This window comes from Rattus norvegicus, chromosome 16 (assembly GCF_036323735.1).
Source record: "Rattus norvegicus strain BN/NHsdMcwi chromosome 16, GRCr8, whole genome shotgun sequence".
NCBI classification, from domain to species: domain Eukaryota; kingdom Metazoa; phylum Chordata; class Mammalia; order Rodentia; family Muridae; genus Rattus; species Rattus norvegicus.
The window spans coordinates 76,357,558-76,370,970 of NC_086034.1; the positions used below are offsets into that span (position 1 = coordinate 76,357,558).

Here is a 13,413-nt window from a genome sequence, read left to right on the forward strand (position 1 = left end):
AATTACATTATTTTCCCCTTTCCCTTTTCTCCTCCCAGCCATGTACTTGCTCTTTTTCAGATTCACGACCTCTTTCTCTTTGTTGTACACACACACACACACACACACACACACACACACAGCATATACATATCTTGCTCCTGCTCAGTATATGTAATGTCTCTTATGTGTATGTTTTCCGGGCTGACCCTTCGGTGTTGGATGACCTAATCCCTGGAGAGGACTCCGCTCCCAGCACTCCTTAGCTGTCCTTTGTCTAGGAATGAGGCTTGGCGAGCTTTCTGATTTTGATATCGTATCTATTGGTGTTGTTGTCTTCAGACCCTGTTTAGACAGCCAGATTCATGTGGCTGTGGGTGTAGCTTCTGTGACATTTCTAGGAGAGACAGTCTCACGGCAAACTTCAAGATCCTCTCTCTGGTTCTTAGAATTTTCCCACCCCCTCTTCTGCAGTGAAATCTGAGCCTTAGAAGCAGGCATTGTGTTGTAGACGTATCTGCTGAGACGGCCCCATAACTCTGTAGTGTGGTCAGGTGCGGCTGTCTGCCTGGTCTCTGTCTGTTGTAAAGAGAGAGGTTTCCTTGGTGAGAGGTGAGGACCGCACTTACCTGTGTAGAAAGACTAGTGCTCAGACTGTAGTTAAATTATGCTGCTTTAGTAATCGTAGGTTTTCCTCCAAGGCGAGTGACTTCAGTGTAGCATGATAACCCTCACCTGTGGGACACATACTTCAGTGGTAATCAACAACTCTTTAATTTGATGTATTGCCTACTCAACAAGAGGGATACCTTGCCTGGTGCTGGAAACCTGGCCAACTGCCTGGGGTTACTCAAGTCAGCCTTAAGAGTTTTTTTTTTTTTAACATCTTTTATATTATCTGTATTTATTTATTTTTTTCTTCCATCTTTATTAAATTGGGTATTTCTTATTTACATTTCAAATGTTATTCCCTTTCCCGGTTTCCATGCCAACATCCCCCTAACCCCTCCCCCCCATTCTATATGGGTGTTCCCCTCCTCATCCTCCCCCCATTACCGCCCTTCCCCCAAGAATCCCGTTCACTTGGGGTTCAGCCTTAGGGTTTTTTGAGACAGGGGGTCTCGCTGGGTCTGGAACTGGCTGAGTGGACTGGAAAACCAGTGAACCCTTGAGATCTGCCTTTGGTCCCCCAGTACTGGGGCTGCAGGTGTGTGCTGTGTCCAGCTTTTGCACAGGTGCTAAGATCTGGACTCAGGTCCTCACGCTTGCTCAGCAGGCACTTTACTAAGTGACCTCCCATCCCACCCCTGCTCAGCGCCACCGCTCTGCACTGCTCAGCCCCGCCCTGCTCAGCCCCGCCCTGCTCAGCCCCCACCCTGCTCAGCCCCCGCCCTGCTCAGCCCCGCCCTGCTCAGCCCCCGCCCTGCTCAGGCCACTCCCCTCAGCCCCGCCCTGCTCAGCCCACTCCCCTCCTCAGCCCCCACCCTCCTCAGCCCCCGCCCTGTCAACCCCTCATTGTAGCTACTTTTTAGAAATAAAGTGCTTGCTATTAAGTTTAGGAAAATTGTTTTTCTTGATGGTTTTTGAGACCGGGTCTCACTCTAGCTCAGACTGACCTGGCACTCACTACGAAGCACAGAATGACCTTGAACTGAAGGTGACCTTCTCTCCTCGACCTCCCGAATGCTGACTGCAAGTGTGTGACATCATGCCCCAAACTCTTCTGCCCCAAATGCTTTGCAACTGGGATAATCTCATGTCAGGTTGGTAAGTTCTAAGGCAGGTAACATCATTCAGCTGTACTGTGAGTGAGTTTCTCAGTTTGTTCTAAGAAGTAATCACTTGGGTGTCCAGGACAGCAAAACACCAAGAGGCCTAAAGAAATTCCTACAAAACCAGAATAGCATGGAAATCTTTAACTGTCAGAGGTTTCGATGAGTCTGGAATGGGAGAAACCGCAACATTACCTCTTCTCAAAGAACGCTTTTGTTTATTGGTTTATTTTTCAAGACAGGGTCTCTCTGTGTAGCCCTGGCTGATCTAGAACTCACTATGTAGACCAGGCTGGCCTCAAACTCATATGAGATCTGCCTGCCTCTGCCTCCTGAGTGCTGGGATTAAAGGTGTACCACCATCTCTAGGCTAAAATTGAAGTTTTCTTCTGTCCTTGTTCCCAGTGTGACAAGCTAAAAGGCTAGCCTGTCATGGAATCTGCCCATGATCATGCCGCTCGCAAATTAAACGTAGTCATGTGCAGCCTTCCTGCCCCAGCGCGTGTTTCCATAGCTGGAATTATGGGAGATAGTAGCAATAATGTGGAGAGTGTTTTTCCTTAGAGAAGAGCCAGACTGGGGGAGGACAGGACCAGGATCTTTGGGGATGTTTAGAGGATGGCAAGAAAGAGGGGGCAAAGCCCCCTGCCAGCTCTCTCAGACTGCTGCCCTCCCATTCCCAGGGATACTCAGAGTCCCAGTCACACCCAAGGCAGTCACACCCTTATTTATGTTCTTTTCCCTTCAAAACGAAATATACAGTCCCACCTTCCAGACCTCTGAGCTGCTAACCCAGTGTCCGGACGGGTGTAAGTGATGTGTACAGACTATGCCCAGTTGCTTGACTGCAGTGATCTGCCCCAAACCCCTTTTATTTTCGCGGAGTATTGTTTTTAGAGCGATTTCTACAGAATGCGGTGTTTCAGGAGTTACACAGCCGCGTCCTGCATAGTGTTATTTCTGCCAGTGGGCAGTGGATCTGTGGTCCTGTAGGGTATATTGTTCAGTAGCTGTCATTACTTTATGGACAGTCACTCTGTGGTCTTTGCATAATGATGGAATTACCTATTGACATTTCTTAGGTGGTGTCTCTGGTATGACAGCAAGCAGAATGTTTTCCTAGCTGCTACCATTCACTTCCAGATGAATTCATCCTGGCCTGCATCATTAGCAATGAATTTCAATCCGCGTAAGCCACGCGGCTTCCTTCAGCTTCATTTAATGTTACACACGAGCGGGAACCACCGAGGGCTTCGCTTTTCAAGCTCACTCGTGTCTTTCCATCCTTCCTGTGTGTGTAGTAAAGGGAGTTTGTCATGTCTGCTACCTGCGTTGCTAGAGAAAAGGGAAAGGGAGGTAGCAGTGAGGGCCTAGGAGTTTTGTTTGTTTTTTTTCCTTCTCTGGGTTTAAAACATTGGTTTTGCTCAACTGGGGAGATGGCTCAGTGGGTAAAGGTGCTTGATGCTCAACCTGGGTTTGATCTCAGAGCCCATCTGATGGAGGCAGAGAACAGTCTCCCTCTGCTGGCTACTTGTTTACCATGGCACATGCACACCCATGCACAAGTACATGCTAGGCACAAGTATGCAGGTAAAATAAATATCAAAGCAAAGCAAAAACTTTGGCGTTGCCGCCAATCAGCTATATCTGAGCAATCTGGGAATCTAGTAGAAGCAAATCACAAATATAAAACAGAGAATACTTGTTCAGAAATATGTAAGTACATGTGCTTTGTGGGAACACAATTTTTATATAGCTCTCTTTTTGTTACTTCAAATTTCTTCAAAAATTATACCTAATACTCCCGGGTAGTGCGTATTCCAAACAATACAAAGACAGCCAGGCATGGTGGTACAGGTCTATAATCCCAGGACTCAGGCAGGTGGACTTTTGTGAGTTCACATCTGGCCTACATAGTGAATTCCAGGCTAGCAAAGGTTATATAGTACAACCGTCTCTCAAAAAGAGAAAGACTGTATTGTTATTGTATATACCTTCAAAAGAAAACATGACAGTTGACGTAATTTTCCTGTATACATTTAATATATTTCCCAGAAACATATGTACATGCATATACACTCACATATATATAAAATACGGACATACCATCAAAAACATAGGTTAGAAGACATGACTATGTAGCACGGATCTGGAACATAATTCTATCCAAGAAGGGGAGCGGCACTTATTCAACAGCTAGTACATAACCGTGGAGCTTATCTCCTCAAAATACACCTCGACTGCAAACTTTGGACCATAAATTTTCCATGTTTTTTGTTTATGGGTATTATCCAATTCGCTTCTTGGTAGATAAAGCCTAAAGACAGGAGAAAACCCATTACACTTTCTTTTAGGGCTGACAGAAAGGCATGCGATAGATTACCCATTTTGGCATGTCAGAAGAGACCACTACTGATCGGGGCCTCAGTCCCTCTTCTGTGTGTCAGCTGGCTCCTTGCAATTCTTCAAGATACAAAATACCTTAGTAAGGACATGTTGCTGATGCTTCCAGCATTCCTTTATTGATATTTCTCTAAGTGAGAAATACTCCAGAGATGTCTAATGAAACCCAGTAATAAAATACCGCTTCTACTCTAGGTGGAAAAGTTGGTGTTTTGGCTAAACAGCCACCTCTACTATATAAACATCATGCTCATATGCAAATTAAACAGTGCGAACATTTAGAATCTCATATAAAAGTGAGCATTAAAAACAATCCAGCTTTGCTTCTATATTAACATTGACCATGAAGAACGAAATCATCCTTTAGCAAAAATCACTCTTGAGAACTAGCACCCGAGTACCAGCTGGCTGTCAAAGACTCATGACTCAAAGGCTTGCACACTCAGCAATAAGTGGTAAAAATCTCCATCAAATCCAGGGTGGCTTTACGCATCTAAGTGTGTGCGCAGTGTGAGTCTGTGGGCCACTAGTGTCTTACAAACCTTGACCCGTTATCCAGTCTTGGGCAGCTTGAAGAGAAGGTGAGGACATAGTGGATTCTCATTCTGTCTGTCTGTCGTCTGTCTGTCAACGTGTCTGTCCCTGCCTCCCCCTTCTCATTACAACAAGATTCTTTTTTAATAAGGATTTCCAATTCGGTTTCTAATAAATGATTTTCTAATCACATTTAAGAGGAAAACTGTCACAGGAATGACTTTAGGTGACTTCACCAATGCCTATGCTGTCTAACTCCTGTCCTAGATGTTAGGCGTGCCAATCAGCTTCTGACCTGCGCACACCTCGGGGTCACACACGGAATTTGGTCGGTGGGTGACAGCTAACCAACACTTATTCCTTGAGACCCGCCTTATCAAACTCAAGGCATTGAGCAGATGCGTATTAAATTTCCTTGGAAGGAATGTACTGTCACGTCAAGATCTGAGTATACTACACTTTAACTTGTAATCCAAGGGCTCAGAGCTTGTGGTTAGCACAGCGCTGAGGTTCAACAAGTAGCCGTATTTAAAAAATAACCCTCAACAGGTTACAAAATGTCTCAGGTGAGGTGGGCTGGGTGGTGGTGAGAGCAGCTACTGGGAATGAGGTCCATGGGGGAGGGGGGGAAGTTGAACCTGGCATAATCCCTGTCTTAACGCATGACACATTAAGCTGTTTCTGTCGGATTACAAAGTATCCTACCTGTTATTTCGAATAAAAGATGTATGAAACCAAAAGAAAAAGGGGCAGTCATCATAGTATTTAGGAAGATTCTAAAAAAAGAGATGGTTAAAGAAAAAAGTTAGTTTCATCATAAAACTGATACACACAGAGAACCACTGAGTCCAATGAGTTTAAAATCTCTTATTCCTGTTAATACACACGGAGCAACCACATCCATTAAACATGCAGCACTTCAGAGTTTGTAATGATACACTCAAGACACAAGGAAGGTTCCAAGCCAAGGTTGTTTTCTCTTGGTGTTAAGAATGCTCAGCATAGGTATTTACATGCTACAAATATGTTGATTAGCTGGTATTTTTCAATTAAAATGCCAATCTCAAATATAGTGCAGTAAGGCAAAAGAAAAATAGGGAAATTGAACTTCATCAAAATGTAACTTTTATGTATTAAAATGACAGCGTTTGAAAAGGCTGTAAGGAATAATTTTTATTAGCCTAAATTTACATATGGTACATATAAATACGTATTATACATTTTCATATATAGTTTAAATGAAGTTATGCTGATAGTATTTTACCCCAGAGCAATAGACTAAAAAAACTCCAGTGCTAGGTGTGAGAAAATGCTTCATTTCAGATTATTGGTCAGGGAGACCTTGAGGCTCCCCAGACAGCAATGTAGGTTATTTCTGTTGCTCTTAGTCACCTTTTAATCAAAATTCCCATCTCATTCTTCACAGAAATAGGGAAAAAAAAAACCCTAAAATTCATATGGAGTCACAAAGACTTTGGATAGCCGGAACCGTCCTGAGGGGAAGAGATTACCATTCCAGATTTTAGATATATTACAGAGCCATAGAAATAATAATTTTAAAAAGGTATAGACATGTAGGCCAACGGAACCACATCAAAGACTCAGACATGAGTACAGGAACTTCGGCCACTTAATATTGGACAGAGATGCCAAGATCAAAAAAGCTGGAAAAAAGACAGCATCTTCAACAAATGGTGCTGGGCAAACTGTGTGTCCGCATACGGAAGAATGAACTTAGAACTGTACCATCGGGCACAAAAATTAGTGCCAAATGGAATGAAGACTTACACATGAAACCTGAAATGCCGAATGTGCTGGAAGAAAACATGGGCAACATAATCCCCCACATAGGGAAGGACCTTCTGAACAGGACTGTGGGCCTAGGAATTAAGGCCAACAACTGACAAGTGGGACTTCATAAAACCGAAAGCTGCCACACAGCTAAAGAAACAAGTGGGTGAAGAGGAAGGCCACAGCACTGGAGAGAACTTTTGCCAGCTACATCTGTTGGGAATTAATATCCAGAATATATAAAGAACTCAACTATTAGTAGTAATAAATATTAATAATTAAACATTATTATTATTATTTGAAAAATAGACCTGAACAATGTTCTCAAAAGATTTGTGTGTGTGTGGAAATGGATAGGAAATATCCCCCACAATATTTATCATCCCTAGCATTTAGGGAAATACAAATCAAAACAACTGTGAGATTTTATCTTATCCTAGTAAGAATGGGCAAGATTAGCAAGATGGGATATTGCAAACTGGTAAGGAACTATGGAAATTGGTGTGGAGAATTCTAAGAAAACTAAAAATTAATCTACCACAGGACCCAGCTACAGCTCCTTGGCAAGTACTCAGGGACTCTCCCACACACTACAGTATCCATCATACCAGTTACTCTGCTCAGTCCCATTCATTGATAACTCTCCTTACAGTGGGTAGGAAATGGAGACATCCTAAATGTGCTTCCACCGATAAATGGACAATGAAAATGTGGCCCATATCCACCATGGAATTCTATTCAGCTGTTAAGAAACTGAAATCATGAACTTTGCAGGCAAATGGATGGAGCTAGCAAAGATCATGTTGAGTGACCTAGACTCCAGAAAGAGAAACATCACATGTTCTCCCTTCTCTGAGATCCCTTGTTCCAAATCTTCAACTGTGAGTATATATCCTGGGGTAACTGCAGAAACCAGGAAAGTAAAAGGATCGTTATCTGGGTAGAGAGGTTGGGAGGCAACAGAGAAGGGAATATTAGGGTACAAGTGATCTAAAGGGGAGACGGGAAAGCAGGAGGGTTCTAATCAGGGCAGTGAAGGGAGATAAATACAGAATTAGAAGAGGGGAGGGTAAAAAGAGTTATGTCTGAGAAAGTCATAAACAACCATACTATTATCAACCTATAAAAACCTATAATACACATAATTCTGTGTATAAAATACATATATAGTTTAAATAAAAATTTGTCATTTTTGGTGGACAATGTTCCTTCCAAGGGCTAAAAATCATCTACTCAAACCCATAACATCAGGTACAGATAACCCTCTTTGAGTTGTCCAAGAGACTCCTAAAATATTAAAGGCCAATGCTATTGCCCATTGTTGGCATGTAGACACAGAGGCCACTGGAGCTGGGACTGATCTGAATACCCACTCTCTGAGAACTAGCATTCATGGTACCAGAAAGCATCATCCAAGCTTCTAAAGGAGGAAGACAACCAACATTTTAGATATATTACAGAGCTGTAGGAATAAAAGAATAAGGTTCTACCCAGTTCCAGCAGCTACGTCTACAAGCAACCACCCCATCTAAGGCTCAGGGAATATAGCAGAAGAGGGGGGTGGAAGGTCATTGAGAGCCTGAGGATCAGGGAGATTCCTTTAAGATTGCTTTCCCCTTCCCTTTCACAGCTCTCCAAAATACAAAACCACCTGTAGAGAACTGGTTTCCCAGGAGTGTTAACACACTTAAGATCACAGGTTCACAGGAGGGACAAGCTATAGTCAGAGACACCAAAGAACAGATAACGCGAGATAACCAGATGTTGAGAGGCAAGTGCAAGAACATAAGCAACAGAAACCAAGGCTACTTGGCATCATCAGAACCCAGTTCTCCCACCACAGCAAGCCCTGAATACCCCAACTCACTGAAAAAGCAAGATTCTGATTTAAAATCACATCTCATGATGATGATAGAGGACTTTAAGAGGGACATCAATAACTTCCTTAAAGAAATACAGGAGAACACAGGCAAATAGGTAGAAGCCCTTAAAGAAGAAACACATAAATCCCATAAAGAAATAGAGGAAAACACAATCAAACTGGTGAAGGAATTGAGCAAAACCATCCAGGATCTAAAATGGAATTAGAAACAATAAAGAAATCACAAAGGAAGACAACTCTGGAGATAGAAAAACCTAAGAAAGAGATCAGGAGTCACAGATGCAAGCATCACCAACAGAATTCAAGAGGTAGAAGAATCTCAGGGGCAGAAGACACCATAGAAAACAGTGACACAACAGTCAAAGAAAATGCAAAATGCAAAAAGCTCCTAACCCCAAACATCCAGGAAATCCAGGACACAATGAGAAGACCAAACCTAAGGATAATAGGTATAGAAGAGAGCAAAGATTCCCAACTCAAAGAGCCAGTAAATATCTTCAACAAAACTAAAGAAGGAAACTTCCTTAACCTAAAGAAAGAGATGACTATAAACATAAGAAGCCTACAGAACTCCAAATAGATTGGACCAGAAAAGAAACTCCTCCCATCACATAATAATCAAAACACCAAATCCACAAAACAAAGAATATTAAAAGCAGTAAGGGAAAAAGGTCAAGTAACATAAAGGCCGATTAGAATTACAGCAGACTTCTCAACAGAGACTCTAAAAGAAGATCCTGGGCAGATGTCATACAGACCCTAAGAGAATACAAATGCCAGCCCAGGCTACTATACCCAACAAAACTCTCAATTAACATAGATGGAGAAACCAAGATATTCCATGACAAAACCAAATTTAAACAATATCTTTCCACAAATCCAGCCCTACAAAGGATAATACATGGAAAACTCCAACGAAAGGAGGGAAACTACATCCAAGAAAAAGCAAGAAATTAACCTTCTTTCAACAAACCCAAAAGAAGATAGCCATACAAACATTACTCCACCTCTAACAACAAAAATAACAGGAAGCAACAATCACTTATCCTCAATATCTCTTAATATCAATGGACTTAATTACCCAATAAAAAGACATAGACTAATAGACTAGATATGTAAATAGGACCCAGCATTTTGCTGCATGCAGGAAACTCACCTCAGTGACAAAGACAGACACAACTTCAAAGTAAAAGGCTGGATAAAATTTTTCCAAGCAAATGGTCCGAAGAAACAAACTGGGATAAATATTGAATAAAATCAACTTTCAACAAAAAGTTATCAAAAAAGATGAGGAAGGACACTTTATACTCAAAGGAAAAATCTACCAAGATGAGCTCTCAATTCTGAACAACTAAGCTCCAAATGCAAAGGTACCATCATTCATAAAAGAAACTTTACTAAAGTTCAAAGTACACATTGCACCTCACACAATAATAGTGAGAGACTTCAACACCCCACTCTCACAAATGTCAAGATCATGGAAACAGAAACTAAACAGAGACACAGTGAAACTAACAGAAGTTATGAACCAAATGGATTTAACAGATATTTATAGAACATTTCATCCTAAAGAATATATCTTCTTCTCAGCACCTTATACTACCTTCTCCAAAATTGACCATATAATTGGTCACAAATCAAGCCTCAACAGATACAAGAAGATTGAAATAATCCCTTGCATCCTATCAGATCACCACATACTAAGGCTGGTCTTCAATAACAAAAGCAACAGAAAGCCCACGTACACATGGAAGCTGAACAACTCTCTATTCAATGATAACTTGGTCAGAGAAGAAATAAAGGAAAAAATTAAAGACTTTAGAATTTAATGAAAATGAAGGTACAACATACCCAAATTATCGAATACAATGAAAGCAGTGATAAGAGGAAAACTCATAGCACTGAGTGCCTCAAAAAAATAAAAAGAAAAAGAAAGAAAGAAACGAGAGAACATACATTAGCAGCTTGACAGCACACCTGAACAAAAAGAAGCAAATATACCAAGAGGAGAAGACAGCAGCAAATAATCAAACTCGGGGCTGAAATCAACCAATTAGAAACAAAGAGAATTATACAAAGAATCAAGAAAACCAGGAGCTGGTTCTTTGAAAAAAAAAGTCAAGATAGATAAACCCTTAGCTAGACTAACCAGAGGGTACACAGAGAGTATCCCAATTAACAAAATCAGAAATGAAAAGGGAGACAGAACTATAGAAACTGAGGAAATTCAAAAAATCACCAGATCCTACTACAAAAGCCTATTTCAATAAAACTGGAAAATCTGGATGAAATGGATAATTTTCTAGACAGATACCAGGCACCAAAGATAAATCAGTATCAGATAAACCATCTAAACAGTCCCAGTACCTCTAAAGAAATAGGAGCACTCACTAAAAGTTTTCTAACCCAGGACCAGATGGTTTTAATGAAGATTTCTATCAGCCCTTCAAAGAAGGCGTAATACTCTTCAAACTATTCCAGAAAATAAAAACAGAAAGAACACTACCTAATTCATTCTATGAAGCCACAGTTATGCCATTACCTAAACCACACAAAGACCCAAAAAAGAAAGAGAACTTCTGACCAATTTCTGTCATGAATATTAATGCAAAAATACTCAATAAGATTCTCACGAACTGAATCCAAGAACACATCAAAATGATCATTCACCATGATCAAGTAGGCTTCATCTCAGGGATGCAGGATGGTTCGATCTATGAAAAATTCATCAACTTAATCCATTATATGAACAAACTCAAAGAAAAAAAAAAACCACATGATCATCGCATAAGATGCTAAAAAAGCCTTTGACAGAATTCAACACCCCTTCATGGTAAAAGTCTTGGGAATTCAAGGCCCATACCTATACACAGTAAAAGCAATATACAGCAAGCCAATAGCCAACATCAAACTAAATGGAGAGAAATGAAGCTATCCCACTAAAATCAGGGACAAGACAAGGCTGCCCACTCTCTCACTATCTATTGAATATAGTACTTGAAGTCCTAGCCAGAGCAATCAGACAACAAAAGGAGGTCAAAGGGATACAAATTGATAAGGAAGAAGTAAAAATATCACTATTTCCAGATGATATGATAGTATACTTAAGTGACCACAAAAATTCCACCAAAGAATTTGTACACCTGATAAGTAACTTCAGCAAAGTGGCTGGATAAAATATTAAACAAATCAGTAGCCCTCCTCTACTCAAAGGATAAACATGCTGAGAAAGAAATTAGGGGAATGACACCCTTCACAATAGTCACAAATTACATAAAATACCTCGGTATGATTCTAACCAACCAAGTGAAAGATCTGTAGGACAAGAACTTCAAGTCTCTGAAGAAAGAAATTGAAGAAGATCTCAGAAGATGGAAAGACCTCCCATGCTCATGGATTGACAGGATTAATGCATTAAAAATGGCCATTTTGCCAAAAGAAATATACAGAATCAATGCAATTACCATCAAAATTCCAACTCAATTCTTCATAGAGCTAGAAATTCTCAAATTCTCAATTCTCAAATCCATTTGTAATAACAAAAAACCCAGGACAGAGAAAACTTTTCTCAATGATAAAAGAACTTCTGGGGGAATCACCATCTCTCGCCTCAAGCTGTATTACAGAGCAATAGAGATAAAAACTGTATGGTATTGGTATAGAGACAGTCAGATAGACCAGTGGAATAGAATTGAAGACCCAGAAATGAACCCACACATTTATGGTCACTAGTGCTTTTTCAAAGGAGCTAAAACCACCCTCTGTTAAAAAAGTACCCCCTCCCAGCATTTTTAACATGTCCAAGTGGATCAAGGACCTCCACATCAAACCAGATATATTGAATCTAATAGAAGAAAAAGTGTGGAACAGCCTCAAACACATGGGCACAGGGGAAAATTTCCTGAACAGAACACCAGTGGCTTATGCTCTAAGATCAACAATTAATAAATGGGATCTCATAAAATTGAAAATCTTCTGTAAGGAAAAGGACACTGTCAAAAGGACAAAACCGACAACCAACAGACTAGGAAAAGATCTTTACCAATACTGAATCTGATAGAGGGCTAATATCCAATATTAAGAAACAAAGAACTCAAGAAGTTAGACTCCAGAGACCCAAATAACTCTATTAAAAATGGGGTACAGAGCTAAACAAAGAATTCTCAACTGAGGAGTATTGAATGGCTGAGAAGCACCTAAAGAAATGTTCAACATCCTTAGTCATCAGGGAAATGCAAATCAAAACCCTGAGATTCCACACCAGTCAGAATGGCCAACATAAAAAACTCAGGTGATAGCAGATGCTGGTGAGGATATGGAGAAAGAGGAACACTCCTCCATTGTTGGTGGGATTGTAAGCTGGTACAACCTTTCTGGAAATTTGTCTGGCAGTTCCTCAGAAAATTGGACATAGCTGATTACCCAGCTATACCTCTCCTGGGCATATACTCAAAAGATGCTCCAAAATATAACAAGGACACGTGCTCCACTATGTTCATAGCAGCTTTATTTATAATAGCCAGAAGGTGGAAAGAACCCAGATGTCCCTCAACAGAGGAATGGACACAGAAAATGTGGTACATTTACAGAATGGACTACTAGTCTCAGCTATTAAAAACAATGACTTCATGAAATTCTTAGGCAAATGAATGGAACTAGAAAATATCATCCTGAGTGAGGTAACCCAATCACAAAACACACATTAGGTATGTACTCACTGATAAGTGGATATTAGCAAAGATACAATTCACAGACCATATGAATCTCAAGAAGGAAGACCAAAATGTGGATGCTTCAGTCTTACTTAGAAGAAAGAACAAAATAATCACAGGAGGTAGAGGGTGGGAGGGACTTGGGAGGTAGGGATGAGGGGGAGGGGAAGGAAATATGGATGATATATGGAAGGTCAGGAATTTGAACAGAGGTGTGGCATAGGGAACTTGGGGGTAGCCCCCAGCCAATCCTAGACGCCAGGATAGCAAGAGGCTCCCAGGACCCAATGGTGATGACATTAGCTGAAATGCCCAATAAAGGGGAAAGAGAAATGGTAAG

At 40.8% G+C, this 13,413-nt stretch overlaps 1 protein-coding gene across 7 annotated transcripts in view; it reads right to left on the reverse strand.

Moving 5' to 3' along the window:
* Positions 1–3,772: 3,772 nt before the first annotated feature.
* Positions 3,773–13,413, reverse strand: part of Tpte2 (transmembrane phosphoinositide 3-phosphatase and tensin homolog 2) — a 94,335-nt gene continuing 84,694 nt past the window's right edge. For 5 of the 7 annotated variants that reach the window (XM_039094736.2, XM_017600201.3, XM_063275620.1 and 2 more), the window contains 2 exons: positions 5,394–5,464; positions 3,773–4,068 (listed from right to left, as the gene is read on the reverse strand). In XM_039094736.2, coding sequence (XP_038950664.1) covers positions 3,948–4,068; positions 5,394–5,464 — 192 coding nt within the window. In that variant the 3' untranslated portion in view covers positions 3,773–3,947. The remainder of the gene's footprint in view (positions 4,069–5,393; positions 5,465–13,413) is intronic. The other 2 variants (NM_001419184.1, NM_001419185.1) reach the window with 1 other exon arrangement.